Raw genomic sequence first — 25355 nt, 5'->3', positions numbered from 1 at the left:
ACTTTCAATACCCAGTCAATTTACATCCAAGGAGTGACATAAACTTGTAATGAAGGGGGACAGTTAGTTGACTGAAAGCAAATGAATCACATGATAGGTAAACATCAATTATAGAGCTCAGCTAAGTTTATGAACATTATGTGAATATCAGCGAGATAGCACACTCTATGTCCTCTTGGGAACCACAAGAGTTACCTAGGTCGTGTGATTATTAGGTTGCTTCTCATAGTTTCTATTCTGTTCCCTACAAGAATATCAGTATAGATCCTTCTGGGTTTGTTTTGTTTTGTTTTGTTTTGTTTTGTTTTGTTGTTGTTTTTTGGGGGGGTTTCGTAGGACTACATAGTATTATGCTATATATGATTTATCCAATACAAATCCATTTACACAAGTTATCACCAGAATTGTAACATACACTGGTCTTCTTGAAGAACTAGTTTGATAATAAAAGTGTTGTGCAAGGGACAATGAAGACATGTGACAGAGGCAGCCTTTTTTAGTAGCCCTTAGAAAGTTCACTGCTGACAAAGAAACAAAGAGGCCTGGCAAATTCATTGTCACGCTTCTCTCATATTCACAATGACATGTTGTGTTTTGTGTCACAATCTCTCACATTTCAAAACAACTTTTGACTGTGGAGCAAGTTCTCTTGTCAGCACAGAAATGAAGAACCTTATCTTTGGAAGAATCACATCATTCTCCTAAAAATGCAGTACAATTTTCTTCAGTTCTCGAGTACAGGCAAGTGGCATTTGAACAGATTTCACAATAACTCCATTTCACAATATCACAAGCTCACAATATCATATCCAACTGTACCAATGCATAACCTGTTTGCCTGTATCCGCCTTACTACTGATCAACCTGTAAGAAAACTTCTCCCAACAGCAATCGATACTCATTCAATGAGCACATTTCCATCAGGCAACATTAATAAAGATGAACACAGGTTGTGTACTTCTTGACAGTTAAGTACCAGTAACAAACATGTAGTGAAGCAGAAACCTGTAGTAAAATCACTTTAATCTACAGAAGCCCAAATGATAGTCATCTTGTGCCACTGCACTACCTTATCATATATCGTATGTAATTTGCATTGTGGAGTTGTTTTTGCTTTGTTTTTTCTGTACACAGTGCCTCTGCTTTCATTGTTACAGTGGACTCCGTTATAACGAAGTCCTCGGAACCGGCAGTTTTCTTTCGTTATAGCCAAACAAACAAACAATAAAAATACATAGAGAGGAAACTGTTGCAGCCTGAATTTTTTACTTCTTTGTAACCAGAATTTCGTTATAACTGTGTTCGTTATAACAGGGGTGCACTGTACATCAAATTATCTACATCACAAACACAAGAATGTAGGCTTGTACAGGAATACACTTGCATGTATTTCACATCACATGCACTGAAGCTGCAATCCAGTCCATGTTGACATTGACTTTAATGCATACAGAAATATCAGACAAACAGAAACATGAATGTTTCATTAAAATTGGACATCCTAGTGTGATACAGTTTAGGATATTTTTTTTCTTTAACTTTACACTTTTTCAAGCACCAGCTATATCAGACTTTTATTAAAGAAGAATGTAAATTTAAAGAGATGACGATGCCGCCATCACCTCGTAACTCTTTAATTGGGTTTTGCATTGAACTGATTAAGAAAAAACAAATCATGTTCTTGGTTGATGAATTTAGTAACTGCAGCCTCTTCTCCCTTAAAGTTATCATTTTTAGGCATGCCAATCAGATTCTTTTGAGTTTCCAGCATCATCTCATCAAAGTTGCAAGTGCATTTTTGACTATGACACATACAATGTAACTCCTGTTTAATATACAAGATACAGTCCTAAATCTTCATGTAGTGTCCCAAATTGCATGACACTTCTACTGTTTTGTCTACTTCATTTATCAATTGATCAAAGTCAACTCAAACATGGACTAGCACAGCACTTCACTGACGATGAAATGTTACAATCAACTTAAAACGATGTCAGACCTAGATCTGAGCTGGTTGGTAACCACTGAAACGTGGAAAGAATTCAATGTACAACATACAAAAACGAGTTTTAACTCTAATGATATTCAATCAATTTGTATGAACAGAAAAAAACAAAATAATAGCAAAAACCTTTTAAACCACCATCAAAAGGTTGGCACACTGACAAAAAAAAAAAGAAGAATTATACGAATAATTTGCTACAACTGGGATTGAGTTCAATGAATCCTCAACTGTTTTGTTCATTTGTTTGTTGGGGTGGGGGTTCTGTTGTTGTTGTTTTGCCTCATTTGTACATACATGTAGTTTGGTCAGAATATTTCAACATGTTGTGCTGACATGGTACAGATCTTAAGCTGGAGTATTGTATCTTCCAACCAGGCATGTCATCGAAATAGTCCCATCTATGCATCGCAACTCACATGTGACTTTACAACTAGTATAACACTGGTCTCTACACAATTTCTGCTGACTAGACTATAATAACACATCACTTTGTCACATTGGGGCTGCCTATTGTACATTGAGGCAATGACCTGGAAATTGTGCATTCAGTCTGCCCTTGACTTACATTCACCTTCAATTTCAGAGCAATGAGAATTAAAATTGTGGAAAAAAAAACCATGAGATTCTTTTCACGTTGTTGTTAATGGAAAGTAATGCCTTCTCAACAATATTGAGGAAATACCAATGTATGCAGTATTAAACATGAAGATAATCCAACTGTAATCTAATGATTGTGATGCTTGCCATGTCCATGTATTTTCTTTCCTATCATTATGAATAGGTTGACTCAGTATGAACAAAGAAATGTTTGCTCCTTTTGCATCATCCATAAATATGGAATAAATAGTATGAAAATTTACACAAATATATATCTCTGATTTGATTCGCAATAAAAAGGTACCGAATGCATCAAGAACTTAGTCCACAGTGCCAGACCACAGTGTTTGAGTTGCAGTCAACCGCCATGCTCAGAGACCGGACTCCTGAAAAACTTGCATCACTGCTGAAAACACCTGTGCAAAGACAGAAGAGGCAGACTGTTCAAACAAAACATATTCTGGACCACATAAATCATGGCAGAAAATGCCATTTTTTAGCATTCATGCAGATTATTCCTCCTGGGGGGTGTTTCATCAACGTTTGTCAGCGCTGACAACTTGAATCACCATAGTAACAGTCAGTGACCAGAGCATCTCAGCCAATCAAAACCAAGGATTTTGCTGAAATTGTCAGCGCTGACAAACGTTGATGAAACACCCCCCTGATTTGCATTCATTACTAAGAAATTCATAATACTGTAGCTACACATTTCACATTAAATTTGTCTGTTCATGACATTCCTTTGCACTTGAAAATTTTCTGCTGTTGCCATTGGAACAAAATTCCATGTGTGATTTGGTGCTACAAAATTGCTTGCTATGTGAGATACACATCGCATGTATACATACTGAGGAAGTAGAATAAATGCAATAAGATTTTGCAATGGTCCACCAGACTGACCAAGAAGCCGACTCCTATCTACCTCCGACTGACTTTCTGTGGTTGGGGTGTACCACAGCCTCACAGAAAGTAAATATCAGATTGATATACCCTCCCTTGTCTATCTTCAACACTATCCCTCTGACTCAGCTACATAATAGAGGTATTAAAATCAGCAAAATGCCTATAACTGGCTGAAACTACACAAAGTTACAAAAGTATTCATGGTGTACTAACAAGGTTACGGGGAAAAAGAATCTGAAATTGCAGAATAATTACTTACATTGTCTGGGCCCTCCTCTGCGTTGATTTTCCTAACTTTACCCTGAGCGTCATAGTGGTCAATGATTGGTTTGGTCTGATTCCAGTATGTTACAAACCTGAAGTCATAAAACATAAAGTTGCACTGTCAATCATTGGGACACTGTAACATTATCGCTATTAAACATGTAATGCCCTTGGTGAAAGAAACATATCATAGAACACAAATTTCTATGCTCTTGATTGTAAACCGCATACCAGATCAAAAGCATTAACAACAAATAAATTCAGTAAATACTACGCAAAGAATGTGTGCACCACAAGTTACATATTAAGTAGTTACACAAATGCGGGTACTAGCTACAGTCATTCAATATTCTTTGGAGGTTCAAACTGACAATGTTGAACTGAAGACAGCTCCTGTATAAGCGCAGCTGATGAAAGATAGCGTACACATTCAGATCGCCGAGGAAGTGATAGTTTGTCTCATTGCCTGAAACTAAAAGTCTATTATTTGCTTTATATTCCACATCTAGGGTCCTAGAAATTCCCATTTTATTCCACATCTGAAACCGTTTGAAGCTGTCTTTAGGTCAATACCATTGTGACTTATGGGACAAAGTGACAATTTTCGGCAATTTCAAACCAGTATTTTGAGAAAATAGTTGCATCAAATGCATTTTTTGTCAGTTCATGGTTAGATCCATCATATCACAGTTTATGAAAACACCATACTTAGTTTGAAAAGTATCATTACATTATGTACAGCAACGAAAAATTGCTGTCGTGACTTATGGGACATTTGAGGACCACCGTTTATCACACGGGAAAGTAAGTTCTGAACTATTCTTACACACAGAGTCTCTGGAAAGGTATTTTCTTTCCTGAATGTAGCAAAGGGTTGGTGCTTACCCTGAGCCAAGTGGTATGAATATCTACTCATTGGTACAGTAGCAGGATAGGGAAAACCAGTGTGACTGATGGGACACAAAAACGTGACTTATGGGACGCTATCAACTACCACATTTTGAGATTGAGAGAATAATATTTACTGATGCCGGAACAAGTTCTAGAACATCATAAAACCAATATATGACCAAAGAACATTCAGAAAATAAGCCATCTGAGAATTACACAAGCTGTATTATGGTCATAATAGTGTATCAGAAATGATACATAAATTCTGCAAAAATTGGCAATTTTTATGAAAAATTAAGGTTTTTTGGACATAACTCCACTCCACATTCACCGATGTTCACAAATGAGGTATCAAAATATCCGTTGTGAAAGGCTGCTTTGAGTAAACAATACCAGATCATCTAATTAAGCTTCATTAATAATCTATACTCGATAGTTCGATTTTCATAAAATGCAACCTTTCCGTGGAATTGACCTTTAGGTATCCTTAGGGCTTAGGCTACGTGTGCGCGTAGATGACAAAACAATGAATTTGCTCCGCGCACCGCGCGGCACTGAAGTGAAAGTGCATTGCACTGTGTACTATCAAGTGACCTGGTTAAATGATAGTCCACAGTGCAACGAACTTTTATTTCGCGTGTATTCATCTCATATATGGACTGAAGAGATCAGCGAAACAAAAGGGACTATCAACATAGAGTGTAACGAACTTTTCTTCTCAGGTGATCTGATGGGCAAAACTACGCTTTATCACATGATCAGCTCTTGACCAATCTAATAGCAAGATTCTTAGTATGTGGAATATAACATCTGATAGCAACAAGTTCACTGGAGTGAGGACACGACTAGAATATGGAGCAAAAAAAAAAAGAGAGAATATCCCACCTACCAACGGCATAATACACTGTACATTTTGGGCAAAAGGGCCTGCTGTGGCCACCAGGAACACTGTGTGAACATAGCGTAATTATCTGCGTCTGGTTTAACATGAATTTACAATGCAGTTGGAGAAATATCCTACAGTGTGTATATTAGACATGCATAAATTTGTGCTGGGTTTCACTTGTCGAGTCAGTCAGTTTTGCCAAGAGATGCACTTAATAATTTCGTGAGTACTGCAAATGTGGATATTTTCACACGAGTAATTCTATGCCCTGGGCTGAGTAAAATGAATTTCACACATTCTTAATTGTGCAGAATCAAGACATTAATAGTGGTACCAATAACATGCAAAAATAATTGTGTGCTTTTATTTTTGCACTAGCTTCTGGTTGCGTGAAAAGCACAAAGATTTCAACACCTCAAAAATTCCCACTTTTACAGTATCACATTATGTGGCTAAGACAGTGGAAAACTGTCCAAAACTAAGAGTGGGCTTACCTCTTTTCTAAGCTCTCAACATTGTCATCTGAACGGCCACTTGTCTTGCCTCTCTCAAGAATTCTGTTTACGCATGTCTTTGGTTGGAGATAACAGAAGGAAAATAAAATATTGATTGAAGATTATTGCAATACAGGAATCTCATGATATCGTGGCATTACTCCTTGCATGCATACACTGTACAACACTTTAAGGAAACACAATCCCTTTAAAGTGCAGTTACAGCAGATGAACAAATGAACACACAAACAGACAAACTAGCCTTTATAGATTTCCTGAGTGGGTTTGTGCATACCATCCAGATATGACTCGAGCTGGGAAGCCACTATATACTCACAATCAAATTTCACACCCTAAAAAACTGTTAAGATTTAAAGTGAAGGGTAAATTTCTTCCTGAAAGTCATGTCTTAAATGGAAATCTAGTGATCTTTTTCTTATCTTTTTAAAACAAACAATATCCCTAGAAACATATAAAATGTGTGACTTTGATCACATTAATGATTTCAGAAAACATTTGGAGTTTCAAGATTCTATTACTTTCCAATATCTTTCATTCTATTTTCTGTATTTTATTTCACAAAATATATTAAAGTAACTGATTATGGAGTACATTTTGCTATGTCAAAAATTTGCCAGAAACATTTTCATTTAAAAATAAAAAAGTGATAGTGAGTATTAAAGTGCAGGTACACTGTAGTAATAGCAATGAATGGTACGGAACATGACTGTGTCTAATGTTCAGCTCAAGTGTTACAGGAGGATGATGACACAGCTGGAATATGCATAAAAAATGATTCAGAGGATCTTTTTAGAGGTGGGGCTGAACAGGAAGCAGAAAAAAATTAAGAAAAATGTTTAAATATGCATATTTTTGTGATGTATATCTAGTGATTTGCTTTTGTACAGACTAGTGTAAAAGGCATCAATAGAGGTCAAAATACATTCGGATTGCATGGGCCTTCACATTGTAAATTCCTGACTGGCCACAAAAAGATAGCCTTTTTGGAAATTTGGTGGCCTGACATCAATTTTTACTGGCTCTGGGCCACTGCAAATGTCGAGTTCTGGCGAGACTGAAATATCCTTCAGCAAATATAGCTTTAGTGTACTGGATTTGTGTGCTTATGCAGTTCCACATCAGCAAATATTATACTCATTTCCTGTGATCTTGTGTGTCTTTTTTTTTTCTTCAAATTGGCTAATGCAACAGCTGTGTTTGAATAAGTTTTGTCCAAATATGTTGAATTGAATAGTTGGCAAAGCAATTGGTTTCATATGCTGCCAGTTTAAGGCTCCCATGTCTCTACACATTCTCACATGGTAATTGTAGAATAAATCCTAGTCTGAACACTTACACACATTGCACATAGCATACTTAAAGGTGCACTGCAGTTGAACGTACACTTTCATTTGCCAAAATTTCACAATGGTTCTGGACATGTAAAACTTTGAAATGCACAAAACTTAACTTTACTGGGCCAAGAGGGAAAGGTGAATCACAGGAAAAATTTTACTCTGCAGTATCATGCTGAAATGGTCAGCCATTCAGGCTTCCACTCAAACATTATGAACACATGTGGTGTGTCATCACATTACTTGTATAAAGTAGGAGATCATAAAAGGAAGAAAAATGCATATAAAGCCAACTTTGGCAATACTACCTTCACAGTTTTCTAATTTTCAATTCTTTTTAAAAATATTTCCCTTGTAATCAAATAGGGCAAATTAATACCTTGTAGGCTTAGCATCTGACAATTCATATCTACCCAAAACTCCAAAAACATAATTCAGACATTATATATGGCTTTTGCGATGATGCATTACTTATGCGTGGCTTCAGTTCATAACTTTCCCATTCAGTATTTAACATACGTAAGACTGACGACACTGCATACAGAATTGTATCTTGAAAGTTGGTAATGATCATCATACACACGAAAGATAGTTACGAACAAGAGTATTGTGAGATTACATATCACTTACATCCTTTGAGCAATCAAAAAATAAGACAAACTTGAAGTCCACTTTGTCTGTCATTCTCTTGTTCCAGCCTGAGAGGTTGTCTTCATTCCTGGGAAATCCATCGATGAGAAATTTCTTTGTTGCACTCTGGGTCATGCTCTGCAAGAGAAATACATGTACACCATTGATTGCATTGCCATCTTATGTGGGGAAACTTCAGCAGAAATTGGTACATACATTTCAGCTTGAGTGGTACATTTACTATTTCTGTAGTTTGTTCTGTGGTTATGTTGCCATGTTTGTTCATGGAGGTGTTACTCAAATACTTCTGTTACACAAATTGGATTGTACAAAATTTTCAATCATACATTGTCCTCTTTGGTTACCTCACATCATAACAACTATGGATTAAGCTTCTAAATTGAAGGATTCTGAATAAATCTCTTTCAAGAGTATCAGATTGATAGGGTGAAAATATTGACCACAATGTACAAACATATTCAACTAATGTTACTTTCACCTTCAATACCATGTTAACATCAGCAGGCATTCATCAATGAGCAACTACACAACCAAACCATGTGCTCAACACTACCAACAACAAGTCTTTCCTGATTTCAAACTGATTGCATATCCAGCAGGTTGTGCACCAGGAAGTACTTCAAAGACTTTATCTGGACCGACAAATGTAAACCAAACCATTAACAAGTTTGGAGTGACTTGTACCAGTAAAAATGGCTATCATCAGAAGACTATTCTACTTTGATATTGCATACAAGGGTTGTATGTCACACCAAACAATAAATCTAGTGACAGAGACGTGATAAGGAAAGCTTTGCAGAAAGGACTGCATTGTCAATTTTTCTGTTCATCTGTTCACTTCAGTAATACATTCAAACATGAGGAAAACATCTTCAGAGAGGAAACCACTGAAATACATATCATATGTTTTCTATCCCTTCATTAAAGGGGCAGTCTTGATGTGGAAAGTGAATAAATTGGCTACAACCATCTCTCTCCCAATGGCTACAAAGTGTACTCACTTTAAACATCAAATCAATCAACCGACTTAGATTTGATGTGAATTAGTGCTAGTTTTTTGTTTTTTTTCTCTCTGCAAGAAGTTAAGCAAATGCACAGTAATGGTCCTTAACATCTCAAGCTACTAAGTAGTGAATTCTCGCTATCGCCAATGACGTAAAAAGTACCCGGATGTGGCTTTTTCGTCAAGATTTAGTGCACTTCGTAGCAAGAGCACTTCCGGCGCGGGGCATAATTTGCACAGCGCTAGCGTGCGCGTACGTGTACCTTACCTATAGCGCCGCGCCGACCACGGATACTACCGCCCGAGCCAGCGAGTGGCCAGGCCCGTCATACTCGTACACTGTTACTGTAGTCCCCGCATGCATTGCCCTAGGCCGGCGGCCGGCCTTGCATTAGCATGCACCATACACCACTAGCCACTGCACGCATAAGCTAACACATACCGGTACAGCGTACTGCTTGCGATCGATATGCACATCACAGATCAGTCATCTCTGCATACGCTGAAAATATGCTGGAAAATATTCACCCACCTGGATATCGTCGTGGAATGCCCATCTTTTTTTTTATTTGTTCTCTGTCGAAATGCCGCGAACACAATCGGGAACGAACCGTGATCTCGAACTTATCCTGTCTCCGAAGCAACTTCTTCCAAATAAGTACGTAGGCACTAGGCCTACTACCACTACTAGTAAGTCGCGCGTGCACGTACTGCGCTGTGGAGTCACCCGCAAACTTCACCCACGCGGCCACGTCACGTCTCGCATGCCAGTAAGGGTCCTATTTCTGCAGATTTTTTTTCATTTATTGTCGTGCGAACAACACATGGCAGCTTCGCAGCAACAACTAATAGTCGTATTAACAGCAATTTCTTAAGAATGGAGAAATTTCAAATCATATTAAAGCTGTAATTCAAGTCGAGAAAACCGGAAGTACACGTAGAATACAGTCGGTTGTGTGTGTAAATAGCATTAGTCACGTCTCACGCGCGTACGAATGGAAGTGACTTTGCTACCGGACTATCCCATAATGCACCGTAAATGACGCTTAAATCAACATCCGGGTACTTTTTACGTCATTGGCGATAGCGAGAATTGCACAACCCACTGTATGACTGCTTGTAACACATAAAAATGGTATACCGACACACATATTTCATTGATCAGACTTTGGGTTCAGCCTCAATTAGATCAACCTTCTCTTCATCTTTTTCCCTGATTGAATTTGAACAGTGCATCCGAATGTAAAATTGGTGATTCAGGGAATTTGATTCACCCACGTTTGCAAACATTGCGGTATAACGCACACTGAACTGGCTTCTTTATGGTACCCCCTTCAATGTGTCCCCATAAACCAGAAAAATTGAAATTCTTGATAACTGTGTGACTTACCCTCTCCAACAAACTGAGTGTAATCTCCACAGGAACTATCTTTCCATTCTTGATGTAGTTTTCGATGAGTTCACCATCTGCAGAGCCACTTTTCCTTTCCTCTCGCAGCAAGTCTCCAGCTGAAAGGTGAACAAAGCCATATTTCTGTGGAAAAAGATGATAAGTTGCAATCAAAATACATGGTAATAGACTTGGAAATAAAAGACATTATAATGAAATGTAAGCAAAGTATGCTTCATGGCGTGCAACAGCAGAAACTTAACTAACACTGTGGTTATTTGTCAGTTCACAGATACAAATGTACAAAGTTCTTCTTTGATAATACATCTGTACTGAAACCTGCTGGACAACTATACCTGTATTGCTGGGTTCAGCTTCACGTAAAACTTAACTGGGCACGTTGCACAATGTAAATGGACATTGTAAGGGAACAATACAACTGCACTTTCAAAACCCTTTTCAGTGCTGAGGTGACAGAGTACAATAAATCACACTGTACAACATTCTCAATATACAGTACATGATATTCATATACCTGTACATCACCCTCGGTTGGCAAAACAAAACAAAACAGAAATGGGGGAAAGAGTACTCTGTTAAAAAAAACAATTCAACACTTACTTTTGGATTGACGTTACTACGTATGCATAAGGTGTTGCCATTTTTTATTTTGTAAGTACATGTACTAGGTCATCATTACATACTGTACATAGTACTTGCTATCCATGCCATGAACTTGTATGCATCAACAACAGATTACTTGACCTTACTGGAGCCAATAATGGACTTTGAATGAAAAAACATGTACTGTTTCATTTTTGTTATTTTCTTTAAAGTCTATGCAAGCGGTTTTTCAAGGATAATACAGGCTTGTGACAAATTTTAGACAGTTTCTTAAGTGAGAAATGACAAATGACAAAAGCACTTTGATTTTCTTTTGCTTCAAAACTATTCTCTAAAACTTAGTGAGGAAATTTAGTGGCATTTCAAGAGCTGATTTTCTTTAAATGCAAGCGAACACTGCAATTAGAACTCTCAAACAGCTTCTGCTTACCCTCATTATTTGTATTAATGTTTGATATTAATGTTCTGTGTTTTTGGACCCTGCTGTGTTATTTAAAGGACAAGTTCACCTTCATAAACATAAGGATTGAGAAAATGCAACAATATTAGTAGAACACATCAGTGAAAGTTTGAGGAAAATTAGACAATCGATGCAAAAGTTATGAATTTTTAAAATTTTTGTGTTGGAACCGCTGGATGAGGAGACTACTACAGCTTGTGAGTCATATGCGTACAACAGTATAAAGAAAATATAAAAGAAAATTCAACATATTTTCACTTTTTTCGCATAATAAAAGAGCAATTGACTTGCCTCTTTCTAAAGGCAGGGGGAATAATATTACCCATAACATTTATCGGTAACGAGTCAGGGGAATGTGTACTTTTCTCAAAAGATGGAATTTTGTGAAATTCTCTTTATATTTTCCTTATATTGTTGTACGCATGTGACATCTAAGTTATTCATACACTGCAGTAGTCTTCTCATCCAGCGGGTACTGCACAAAAACTTCAAAAATTCATAACTTTTGAACGGATTGTCTGATTTTCCTCAAACTTTCAATGATGTGTTCTACTAATATTGCTACATTCTCTCAATCCTTATGTTTATGAAGGTGAACTTGTCCTTTAAAGTTGAGGATTTTCATTGCTATGATAGTCCTATTCTCACCTCAACAATCTTCTGGCACTGGGTCCCCTTTCCAGCTCCTGGTCCACCCAGCACAAAGACCACTAAAGGTTTGACACTAGCCATGACATCCGACCGCACACCAACAGCTGGAGACTGGACAGCCTAATATTGAATAGAGAGTGTGAAGGTAGATTTAATTATATCTGTACACAAGTGGAAAAAAAAAACCTGTCAAATACATGTACATTATACATGGAAGACAAAATAGAAACAAATAATCTCACAAGAGAAAGATAATGCGGTGAAATAGGAACATGAATCATTAGTCTACCGTACAGCATACGATACCTGATCAGTGATACATTTGATATTTCATCTCTGGAATCTTTCAAAATCTGCCTGAAGGCACACAATCATGCTCTCTCTGTTTCTTTGGGGGGGGGGGGGGGGGGTGTTCTCAAGCTGTGTCTCACAGCACAGTATCTATCAAGGAGGAGCTAGCACATTATGCCATCATCATTACTAATTCTGTTATTAAATCATTATTATGACCATTATCACTTCAGACACAAAATGCAGAAGGAGAGAAAAAAAGAGCTGTAGTATGAGCTCCAGCTGTACCTTTGATACATATTCAAAGTATAGGAGGGGAAACAGGTACCCGGTACTGCTTTTTAAATGCAAGGAAATTTCCTCAATAGAAAAATTCTCACGCAATGATAGAAAAAAAACCACAAAAACAACCTCTTCCAACCAAAGTGAGTGAAAGTAGACATACTACACTAGTGTACACCACAATCATACAATGTACAATGTTCGAAGTGTCTAATCATAGAAAACCCCGTTTTAATAGAGTCTTTTACCGCAACTACATGTGGGTAGCATCAAGGTTACTTTTTTTTTACCTTGCCTTTAAAAACGGTCCTTGCAAAATGATGCTCAGACGCTGTCGGGTAACTTTTGCCAAATTCTACCCTAGCCAGCAAGGGTAATTGCCAGGACATTACCTGGGTAACCCCTCTGTTTAAACTTAAGTGCAGTACATTCCTTTGATACACTCAACATGTGACAAACCATGTGCCAATCATGTGCATGAATTGTATCCTGTAAAACACGATATATTCGCGGCAGGAATTTTTCGCAAATTGGAACCGACAGCCTTTTTCGTGGCATGAAATTTTCGCGAAGTGCCACTGGCGTTCAATGCATATAGTGTAAACAAGGACTTTCGCGTGCATTTTAATTTCGCGAATCTTGGCGCTCGCGAAATTTGCGAAATTAAAGTGCACGCGAAAATTCCTCGTTTTACAGTACACTGTATTCAAAGTCACCAATCGCCATGTAGTCAAGATCAGTAATTGTCATGTTTTGTTTACAGACTTGGGACACTGGCCGGTGTAGCCGCATCAGTGGACACACCCCCTTCTTAGAAACCTATCCAGAGCAGGTTTTTGGTGTGTGTCTGTTAAAATGGTACCCTTACTCTCTCCTGCAGTTTTACTGCCTGAGGTGAGGAATTTTGTTCTCCGCATCCCGACGTTGTCGCGGTAAGGTCTGTTAAAACAGGGCCTTAGATAACTCAGAATGAATACCAAGCCATGTCAGATCTGGGTCCCATTTCATAAAAAGTTGATATGATAGCAACTCTTTCTGGAATGGCCATTGTCATGGTAACGAAAAGAATCCAGTTTCCTCATTGGCTGTTGCAGTGGAAAGTTACCATTCCACAAAAGTTGCTATCCTACCATCTTTTATTAAATGGGGCCCTGTTGTCACCTACTACACACATAAAATCTACAGGATAGTTGGAACCAACTACTATACATTGTAACTCCAGGAAGGCTTGTTTCAGTGGCAGAATGACTGTTCTGTTATAGGCACTAAAGAGTGATGACACAGGGTATCCTCCCATGTCTAAAAGCTTTGTTGCTACAGAAGCACCCCCCAACACACACACACACCTACATGTACACACACAATGCCATGAACAAAATTAATGCACACTATCTGCTATGACCTCCTGTTAATACAAATGCTTCTTTCAAGGTACAATCATGGAGGTTGCATAGCACCCTCTTGGTACAATGTACATATAAGAGCTAGTGTTAACAATCAGGAATAACAATATGTTTTGATGACGAGGAAGTATCATAAATCCTACAATGATGTAGTTGATACACAGTTCCATTGTGAATCAAAACCCTGTTTGCTTGCGAATTCAAAGTGAAAATTCTTCTTTTTAAGGCTTGGCTTCCTGTTTTTAAACACACTGTGTGTTTTTTTTTTTAACACAGCTGTAGCATGGTGATTACTCATACTGGCACTCATATGATCATATGATACCACAGGAATGCACGAAATAATCTCACTTTCATGACAACAGAACATACAATTGTTCTATTGTCTGAAGTTTCCACACTACTCCACACTACTCCACACCACACCACAGTTATCAATTATTGTACCATTGTATCACATGTATTTTTCTTTTCTTTTCTTTTCTTTCTTCTTCTTTTGTTACTGTTAACGCTGATTTTGTTAATGTTATTGTGTTTTCTAATCTATTTGTATGAGTAGCAAAGTGCGCTTAGAAACGTCAGTATGAAGCGCCATATAAATGCAATTATTATTATTATTATTATTATTATTATTATACTCACACTCACCGCAAGAGCAAGTTCTAGTAGGCCTACATAAATGTAATCCCATTTGTACAGTACTTATAATGAATACCCAGTTTAAAAGGCTAGAATTATATACTATTTTACTTGATCACTCAATATGCAAAATTCGACATGAAATACAGTTTGTGATATGTTCCTAGGATTAAGAAAACCAAAGATATTTGGTTTTCATTATATGCAGCGTCATTTGATGAATCCTCATAATTTTATGACTGGATGAAATAGACTTATATACTTATAAAGGAAGGATAGTAACTGATCAGTGGAAATTGGTGGAAATGCTCGGAGATGATTGTTCCAATCCTTATGGGATTCATTCAAGAGTAAGTTATAGGGCCTATATCTATTGTTGTGTGAAAATTATTTTCTTCAGAATGGTCTCATATTAAAGAAATGTGCAGCTTAATGCTATCCAGGTTAGCGTGCATGCCTGGTCAGTGACGGGGCATTAAGCTGCATATTACTTGAATATTAGACAGTTCTGAAGTAAAATATTCACACAACAATAGATATAATAATGTACTCTTAAATGAATCCCACAAGAATTGGAACAATCATCCCTCGGCATTCGGACTGTTTCCCACTGATCAGTTACTAGTCATCCCCTTTAAGCATAAATTCAACAATTACCCATGCAGCAGCTTCATAGTACCCGAACTGCCCTTGCCAAATGGCCCTCATAGCACTCATGAAACTGCCCTCTTTTATGTATAATGCAGGATATGTACAGAGTACAAATGTTCAAGGACATGTGTAATGATGGAAATGCCAGGCTTACATAGAGCACAAGCATGAGAGGTGACCCTTGTGCAGAGTGTTCGCAATGGCAATGGCCTGGCCTTTGTACAATTGTACACAACAATTTGTTCTCAATTTATAACACTAGTAGTGTGTGAATCCGAGAAGTACACAACACACACATGTGTAGCAACCACTGAAACAACCTGACATGCATTGCAATTAGTACAGAACATACCTTGTACAATATGTACATTTTAGTGCAATTTTACTAGGTGTATGAAAAAGATATGGACTATAAACACTTGCATTGGTTTCCATCGCACATGAGATGACCACTGTTGTACAGGTATGACAACACCTGATGTGTGAACTGGTTAGCGCCATCGTAAACGATCATGTAAAATTTCATTTATTTTGATATTATTGTCTCTTGGGATATCAACTCCACGCTACGATCCTTGGGGTGAGCTTCTCTGGTCACAGCATAGAGATGAGATTCCTGGAGCAATAATATCAATAATGCCCTCAAAAAGCAGTCCATGTGACTTTTAAAGGTCATTCACTCGTTTCCACCATGCTTCTGATAGACTCTGAACAGACTGTGTATTATAGGGCTTACTCAAGGCTACCAGATGATAATGGGCTGAGACACATTCCACAACGTGATGTCAGGGAGAGAAAACACAGGAGGCCTACAACTCCCCATGGCAAACTCCTACATGCTATACACCTTCACATAAAACCAACCGTACTGTTTAAGTGACATCTTTGCAATACAAAAATAACATGCTGATTCAAATGCCAATTATAAAATTGTCTGCAGTGAATTACACATGTACATATTGCTCACCAGCAAGGCAAAGCATTCATGACTGGAAAGAAAATCCATGAAACTGTATTGGATGTAAAGTGTACACATAATTATACTTGTAGTACACAGGGTGAATGACAGAATTGTGTTTACAAATCTATCAGGGAAATTGTTAGATAGTGTCATACACAAGTAGAAAAGAGGACTCACTGAAGATTGTTTTTGGGATCCAGTATTTTTAGGCATACATTATGTACACTGCTGGATTTTTCAATGATCAAAGACACCCAGGTATACTACACAAACTGATTTCACTGGTGTGCAATGTAAAAGGGGGCTACTGACCAACACTATTTTACATGATAAACCTTGAACTCTATAAACCCTATCCTGATTCTGAAGAGTGCATGCACTATCTGATAGGCACATTCCCTATAGAACTTAAGATCAGCTCCACAATATACACATCATTACAATGTACCGATACATAACAGTATAAATGCAGCACGTGCAGGGATCCAATGAGTACCATGTGTGCATAATTGCATGGTGTCAGGCAGCTGGGACTGTATTCCAAGCCAGACAGATTATTTTTGGGTGTAATGCTGGTCACGTATATTGTATCATGTATGGAAAACTTTACAAATTATAATGTTGCCCATTGGGGTCAAGTCACTGTCCTACATGAAGCACATGTACGGTACCTAAACACTGTCATCTGCAACAATCCTCAGAGTGATGCAGTTTTATGATTTCTCTATCATATCATTATGAGAAATGCAGCTAGAGGATAAACAAATGAAGACAGTGAATACTAATCTTACTGTAGGATTCGCAGCATGAAATTTTTGCGAAATTGAGCCGACGTCCTTTTTTGTGCCACAAAATTGTCACAAATTGCCACTGGCATTCAATTCGCATAGTGTAGACAAGCACATTCGCATGCATTTTAATTTCATGAAATCTTTCGGCTCTCGTGAAGTTTGCAAAATCAAAATTATGCATTGGAGGAAATTCCTGGTTTTACAGTAAGAACAGTTTACATGAGAAGTTCATAGGGAGATATCATACCTCAACATCGATGTTGGTCTCTGTTTTCTCACCAGGCCAAAAGTAGGAAATAATAACACCCATTCTGCACCTCCAGTTATAAAGTGCCTTGCAAAGAGATGTTTGCTCGCAGTACTGAACTGAGCAAGTGCAGTTCTGGGCAACAGTTGATCTACCGGCAGCAGTACAACTGTGGAAAGTAATGTCCTTGCTTCAATGCTGTCCCACAAAAGCAACTTATCCAAACCAATCTAGGGTGCTGGAGTCTGCACGATGAAAAGTTACAATCCAGTTGCCACACTTGCCTGACTCCAGTTTAATAGTATTAAGCCTGAGAGGCCTCTGTATTCTCCCAATCCTACCCCTGTGGTTCCATTTACTTTCTACCCTAAGCCTCTGCCACGTATGACGACAGCCAAGCTGGTACAAAGCCAGGGTTATTAGGACGCAACGAAAGGAGTTTGTGGACTGTTCTATTTTTGAGGCCTGCTCTTCTGATGGAGCCAGCCACAACACATGTTGCCAACTCATTTCTGTGTTCCTACTCCTCCCCCCCCCCCAATACCCTATGAATGGATTCCATTTGGTACACCTGTGCACCAGAGTGTGGATGGAGCACCAATCAGTGCACGCAGAATGTGTGTGCGTGGGAGGGTGTGCAAGTGCACACATGTGTGTATTCAGTATTTGATTACTCACGTTCCTACTATAGCTTGCCACTTCCAAGTGCACTCCTGGGCTCAATGGCAAATAACAGTCTGCCAAATCAGACGCAGGTAATTGGTATCAGAGCTTTCTCCACATACAGGAATTAATACAGGAGTGCAGTACCTGTACTTTGATTGCCATCTTAAATCCCACCTTTTTAGTGGAATTGTGATAACCTTGTTAACAGTGGTTTTAAACCTCCTTATCTTGTTTATTTTTCCCTGTTAATGCAGGAACAAAGGAATGAATGGCTTTATAGTAACTTCTACAATTCACAGAAATGTTGTACTGCTTATAGATTTAGAAAAGGTAACAAAACAAGATTACAAACAATTCAGACTACTAAAGAACAGGAAAATATTTTGGACAGTATCATACAATAAAGTCAAATTATATCATACATTAAATACTTAGATCAGCATCATACAAAATACATGATAAATAACTAAACTCTGATATACTGTATGAGTGAATGGGCTGCTATACGAACATGATGTTTTATACACTCTAGCTTGAACTTGAATGGCAGCACACCAAATTGCCTTCATTCATGGGGCTCACTTTTTGTTTTGACAGAACTGTTGGGTAAAAGTATGTATTGTGTGACTGTTGACTATACAGCAACATCAGCTATATCAATGTAATACCTCTGGAGGCCTGTATTGTACCACACAGAAGGTGGTGCACTGACAAGCACTATCTTTGATAACAGAGCATCAAAATCCCTCTGGCATAAGTATGTTTGTGATTACCAGACCATATATATGCATTGTACGTCAATGGAAATTACACACACTTTACAAAGTTTCTGTAAAATTCTCCATCAATGTCAAAAACAACTTTTCAACTTTTTCTTTTGCCTTTTGTTTTGCTACTCATGTAAAATTCAGTCTGGAGCCAGCAAAAATACAACACGAATGCACAATTGCAGCTAAGGAAAATGAGAAAAAGCATTTCATTGGATGCTCGGGTTCCCTGCCTAGCTCTTGATTGGACAGCGAGAAAAACGAAACAATACCACACTACAAACGGGCAACAAGTGCACATCCAGGTCGTCCTACTCGGTGGTCTTGTTTTGAATTACCAGGCTTTAGTTTGGAGTCAGCCAGTCACAAACCTGGAATACTGAAATTAACATACTGGAATCCTGAAATGAACATTTCACTATATAATATTTTTGATAATACAGCGTGCTTTATTATTTACTCAGGGTCAAATTAAAAGGATATTTTGAGTTATAAAATATGAAGAAAATATCATTGGACTTTTACAGGTCTACTTAGAGTATTGTACTATAATGCAGTATATATTTTTTTTCTTCTTTTTTTGACAGAAAATAACATTTTAGCTAAAGTTTTGTAATATTTGACCTTGACCTTTGATCTTTCACCTCCCTCATGTCATGAGAATGATTGTTGATTTGCTTCCATCCTGCTTACCAAATGATATTTCAAATGGACATTCTTAGTACCATAAAGTTATGGCTTAGGAAATACATGAATTTTTACTAAAGCACAGGATTCCCTGATCTTGACCTCTGACCTACAGCTAGTATTACCACTATCTTGCTCATGATGGAAACATACTTAATAACTTAATTCCATCCTATACAACCAACTTACATTGGTGACTGGTCATTACAAACTGCAGTTATGAATGGAAAATCTAATCGTGCATCTACAATGTAGTCTCTACACGTCATTTTGCATAAATACGGCAACATGGTGCTGGACATATGAACCATGGAGCTACAGTACAGTACTCTCCGCGTAATCGGGTATTGCTTAAATGGGTACTCCGTTTGGGTAGTAATATCAAAATCAGTTCCAATGCACATTAAAATTACCTGATAATCGGGTTGCCTCTCCGCATAAAAGGGTAAATAATTTTCTTCTAATCTTATTTCTACCCACATTTTATCGCAGATACAATTGTATAACACTACAAGAAATCATGTGTGTCAATTGTGAATTAGAAGTGTTCTTCTGTTAATCGAGTACTCCGCTTAATCGGGTAAGAAATGCTCTGCTTGAGCCTACCCAATTATGCGGAGAGTACTGTACTAGTAGTAGCTCCATCGATGGACAGGGAGACGGACAACCTGAAAACATAATGCCTTGCAGTTACAAGTTTAGTGGAGGAGACATGTACAGTACTGTACACTGGAAGAATCAACATTTGCCTTGGAGGCATTGGTGGCTCATGATAAGGGCAGGGAATTAAACTAACATAAAGTGTACGTAACAATTTGGTGTACTGAAGATGACAGGTAGATCAACCTACATTACTATCTTCCTAATCAGCACACTGTGGATTGTGTAAGTCCATCCCACTAGAGGAAGACATGCTTTGGTGTTTATCTTTACCCTCTCACATTAATCACTGGTGCATAAAATAAAGAACAAAGTGCAATAGACGATACATACATTGTACATGTATAAAATGTTGTACTTTGGGAGCATTACGTGTATGTACACATCCCCTGAAGTATACAATGTATGCACAGTTGTATGACCTACAAGTAGACGGAAAATTCTCTCAGTATAAAGTTACAGTAGACAACTGGATGAGGTTCATTGGCAGAGTACAAGTGTAATCTGTGTGCAAAAGGCACAAGTTGTCTGGGTCTCCTTTTCTGAACTGTTCATTGAAGCCATATGAATTAAAAAAAAAAATCTGCTTTTCAATATTGCTGTTATTACCAGTAATTCACTAACTCTCGACATAGTGTACACCTGAATATTTTCACTGTACTGTCAATGATAACTTCAACTGGTCTTGGATAGTCGGAAGTGGACCTGATAAATGACACATCATTCAATGAATTCAGTCAATCTTATTAACATAATACAGAGAAACATGAAAAGCACCATCATATTCAAGGACACAACAGAACAAAATGTTATAACATTTAAAATAGCACAGCAATCAACAACAGTCACAACAGCAGTCAGGCAATAACTGTAAATTTGTCTGACACAACCTTGTGAAGCTAATATTCCAAATGACATTTTGTAAAATTACCCACACACATGGGCAAGATACAAATTGTATGCTCATTCCATGCCTGGTTGCATCCATGGACTAACTTTAAACTAATGGATTTGATTTAAACTGCCATTGTGAATTTTTGTGTAAGTTTCTAATGGAAGAAAAACAACAACAACAATAATCAAACAAACAAGCAGTGAGGTGGCATCATGTTCACGAAAAGAACAGGCGCTGTCAAATTTACCACATCTCATTCGAGGGCAAGAAGGCAATGTGTTGCAACTTGCCTGCAGGTGGGTGTCTTCCTCTGAGAAGAGACAGCTTTTCGATTTTTGAAATTCTGCTTCCAACTTCCAACAAGGGTGCCTTTTAAGACAAAAAAGGTCCTTGGTGAGTTTTAAAATAGACTGCACTGTAGAGTATAAGTTATCTTCTCTACTAGTACTAGATGTTCATTAGAGAGAGAGAGTGAGAAAGTGTACCGAATCTATATGGAGGATGACCGAGCAAGAAGAATTCCAAAAGGTTAAACCCTCTTTCCCTTCACTGCTCTCTTATATTCGTGTTAAATAAAAAACAGAGTACAACATCGCCTTAAAAAATTGTAATCTTGGCATCTACTTTAGTATTAAGTTCATATTTAATGTGGAAAGCCTGTTTGATTGTATCAAATTATAATGCATGTACTGTTTTGTTCCTGTTTGTATATCATGTTCTTTTTTTTAAAGAAAAAAAAGAAGAGGATCGGAGCTGGATAAATTATTCCCCTCCCATTCGAGGTAGCTTTTGCATTTTTAGAATTGAAATTCAACGATCTGGTGAACACTTTTGGTGGAATATCCAGAAATTTGTATCAGAGAGGTGTAGTAAGTCTGCCATCAGTTGAGGGAGATCAAGCGGGGAAGTATTAAAGTGGGAAGACATATCCTCTCCCACAAGATGAAACTCTTGCATTTTTATGATTGCAATTCAATCATGTGGTGCACACTTTTGGTGGAATATTTGAAAACTGTCAATCCCCAAAGTGTAGCCATAATCAATGCATGGGAGGGGAGGCTAATATAGGGGGGGGGGGGGGTGTGGAAAGGGGTATCTCCCAACTCCTCCCATGCGAGGTAACCTTTGCATTTTAAGAACTGAAATTAAAAATATTGTATTGCTTTTTGATGAACTGTTCAGATATTTGTCAATTTCAAAAGTATACTAAGTGTATACAAAGGGGACCTATTATGGGAGAGGGTTTGGGAAGGGGGTACCCCCTCCCATGTAAAGGGAGATTGAAGTTCAATGATCTGGTGCACACTTTGGGTGACATATTCAAACAGTTTTTCATCAAAAAAGCAAGAAAAATTTCTGCATCTTGGGAATTACTTTGGGGCAAAATGATAACTTTGAATATTGTACCCCCAATACTTTCATGGGAGTTGGGTAACTGCTCCCTTGCCCTCCAGGATTGATGAATCTGTATACAGGAGAGCTTTTGCAATTTTAGAATTCAAATGAAAATATATCACAAACATCTACGTATTTCTGATTAAATTTGGGAAACTGTCAATCCCACAAGTGCAGCGGTCAATGGAGGGGAACCAAGCAGGGAAAGAGTCAATGAAAAGGAGATAATCCCCTCGTACAAGAGGGAACTTTTGCATTCTTTGAACTGAAGTGACAGATCTCCAGCACGCTTTTGATGGAACATACATGTATGAAAATTTGCTAAAATAAAGGTACGGGTACTATTAAGTCTATAGGAAAGGACTGAGTGGGGGAGGATGTGGGAAGAGGTACTGTATCCGTGCTAGTGATATTTTGCAAGTGCTTTCAGAAATGAAATTCAACAATCTTGCGCACACTTTGGGTGAAAATTTGTAAAGGTTTCTGTTAAAAAAAAAAGCAAGAAAATGTCCACATCTCGGAAATCATAGGGGGGGGGGGGGGGCTGGGATGGACATCACTCCTACAGTGCACTCCCATTATAACGAACACAGCTGTTATAACAAAATTCCGGTTACAACGAAACAAAAATCTAACGTTAGGTCACAAAGTTATGGGCTCTCGAGTCTATGTTTTTTATTGTTTAGATGATCCATTTGTTCGGTTGTAACAAAATTTGAATATCACGAAAGTAAACTGCCGGTCCCAAGGACTTCGTTATAGCAGGAGTCCACTGTACCACTACCAGTATAGTGAGGTGCCCGAATACCGTCACCCCGCTTAAAATTGTTTTAAGCGCACTAAACAAAAATTTATGACCGGGACTGTGTTCAGTACACTTGAAACTTGGCAGGGCCACCACAACCAAGCAAATTGTGGTGAAAACCGAACAGTTTTTCGCGAAAATCTGAAATTTAATCGGAATACGTGTTATAAGTATCACCACTGTCCCCGCACGCATCTTTTACGTGTATGTCTATGAGAGCATCACGGTCACCCGCACATGTCTTTTACGTGCTTTGTCTCTGGGAGTGCGGGTGACGAGTTGCGGGCCCCTTCCTTAGCGCACAACTTTTTCGCATCGATCGCGTTTGACGACGATAGCAGCAAATTTTTGATAACGATCAGTGAACTTGTGATTCCATTGAAATTTTCAGCATTTTTCCTGTATGTGAGTTGGATTTCAAAGAATTCCAGTGGCGAAATGTGATTCAAGTATGCGCAAACATTAACTACTATAGATGACGAGGTGCGGGTCACCCAAGTATACAAACAGCGACATGAACACCTCCGTCATGTGATGTTCTACAAGATCCATGCCCAGCTTGTAGTGTTCAACTGTGAGGCTTTTTCATCATCAAATCCACCAGACCATCCACAGGTGTGAACATTCATGGTTACAATGTACCTCATCTGCATCCCACAATGCACAGTCATGGCCTCTGCAAAATCAAATCTCATTCTTTCCTAACCGCAGCAGCGAACCCAACACGTACTGAGTAGGGCTGTTACTGGTTACAGTGCCCCGCGCCGGGGTTAATTCTTTCCTAGAACGGTAAGGTCAACACTCAACAACGACAATGTTGTGATGGCCTAGCTCCTCAGTCAAGGGCAATGCTTTTTGTCTCCTACTGACGGAAGGCAGCATGCAGCAGCTTTGACCGAAAGATCGGTCTGTATCTGTCCGTCGGGGAATGTTCCGCGGAGACTGCGTCTGGCTTCACGGATCCCCTTGTCTACGGAGGACAGCGTTAATGGCAAAATATGAAAGAGTCCTCCGGACAGACGGATCTTTCTGTCTAGCAGCAGCTATGATACCTTGTTATTGGCTCTTTTCCTGCTAATGCTTCTTGATGCAACACTTTATGAGCAAGTGGATGGATTCTACATCTTGAGAGTTCTAACGTTTAGTTCTACCTTAGCCTGACCAGAACGCTGTTGCTTCGCGACAGCAGCTTAACAGCAGCTGCGTGTAGTTAGTTCTTTACCTAACGTTACATTGACTTATTGTATGTAACCTAGACTAGGTCTATATTATATTAGACTCTACTCCTAGCACCTAGGTAGGAACCTAGCCCCGGACGCGTTTTTTTTAAAGACGGCACAGATTGGGGCATGGTGCGTGTTAAACCTATGGGAAAAACGTTGGGTTAGGGTTTTTAGTTATGGTTAGGGTTAGGGTTAGGGTTAGGGTTAGGGTTGGGGTTAGGGTTAGGGTTAGGGTTAGGGTTTGATGGTTAGGGTTAGGATTAGGATTAGGGTTAGGTTTAGGCATAGGGTCCCCGATAAATTTGTAGTTTCCCCAATCTGTGCCGTCTAAAAAAAACACGCGCCCCGGAGACCGCGCACTGCGTGTGGCGGCTGTCGCAGTTATTCTGTAGTAGGAACCTAACTGTTCATGCTGTTAGGCCTAACCGTTAAACAAAATTGGGCAATTGGCCCAAATGGCAAAAGGCAAGGTAAAGTAGCCTTTCTTGACACTTGTAATAGGGCCTAACACTAACAGCGACACTTCGAGTACTTCCCAGGGCAGGGGCAGGGCTGTGTAATTTACATACAATTACTGAATTAGTAAAATGTGCTCGGAAACGTACTTTTGAAGCAAATCCCTTGAAGAGTCGTAGAATCATCCACAGTTTCCCCAGTAACTCAGCTCAGAGGTCATTCACTGTCCGAAAGATGAGTTTGAGTCTTTTGAGTTTAACACCTCAGTGCTGCTGCGGTGCAAAATCACTTGAAGATGAAATCAAAGAACTTGACTGCAGCATGCAGAGTCTCAGGTCTCTCTCGGCATGAAAGTTGCG

General features: G+C 38.6%; 1 protein-coding gene across 2 annotated transcripts; it reads right to left on the bottom strand.

Moving 5' to 3' along the window:
* Positions 1 to 1400: 1400 nt before the first annotated feature.
* LOC139724800 (UMP-CMP kinase-like) lies at positions 1401 to 25244 on the bottom strand. Of its 2 annotated transcripts, none has more exons than XM_071635919.1 (7): positions 25146 to 25244; positions 12175 to 12297; positions 10443 to 10586; positions 8029 to 8166; positions 6044 to 6120; positions 3768 to 3864; positions 1401 to 3018 (listed from the first exon to the last, which is right to left on the bottom strand). In XM_071635919.1, exons 1-7 carry the CDS (start codon positions 25179 to 25181, stop codon positions 2974 to 2976), a joined length of 660 nt encoding a protein of 219 aa, XP_071492020.1. In that variant the 5' UTR covers positions 25182 to 25244; the 3' UTR covers positions 1401 to 2973. The 2 variants fall into 2 exon arrangements, with proteins under 2 accessions (XP_071492020.1, XP_071492019.1); XM_071635918.1 differs by lacking the exon at positions 25146 to 25244 and adding an exon at positions 17443 to 17599.
* Between the last annotated feature and the right edge of the window lie 111 nt (positions 25245 to 25355).

Source organism: Diadema antillarum, unplaced genomic scaffold (genome assembly GCF_040938485.1).
Source record: "Diadema antillarum isolate AM-2024a unplaced genomic scaffold, OU_Dant_1.0 scf00000230, whole genome shotgun sequence".
NCBI classification, from domain to species: domain Eukaryota; kingdom Metazoa; phylum Echinodermata; class Echinoidea; order Diadematoida; family Diadematidae; genus Diadema; species Diadema antillarum.
Note: the sequence above shows the minus strand (reverse complement) of the source record. Positions and strands in the feature narration are given on the sequence as shown.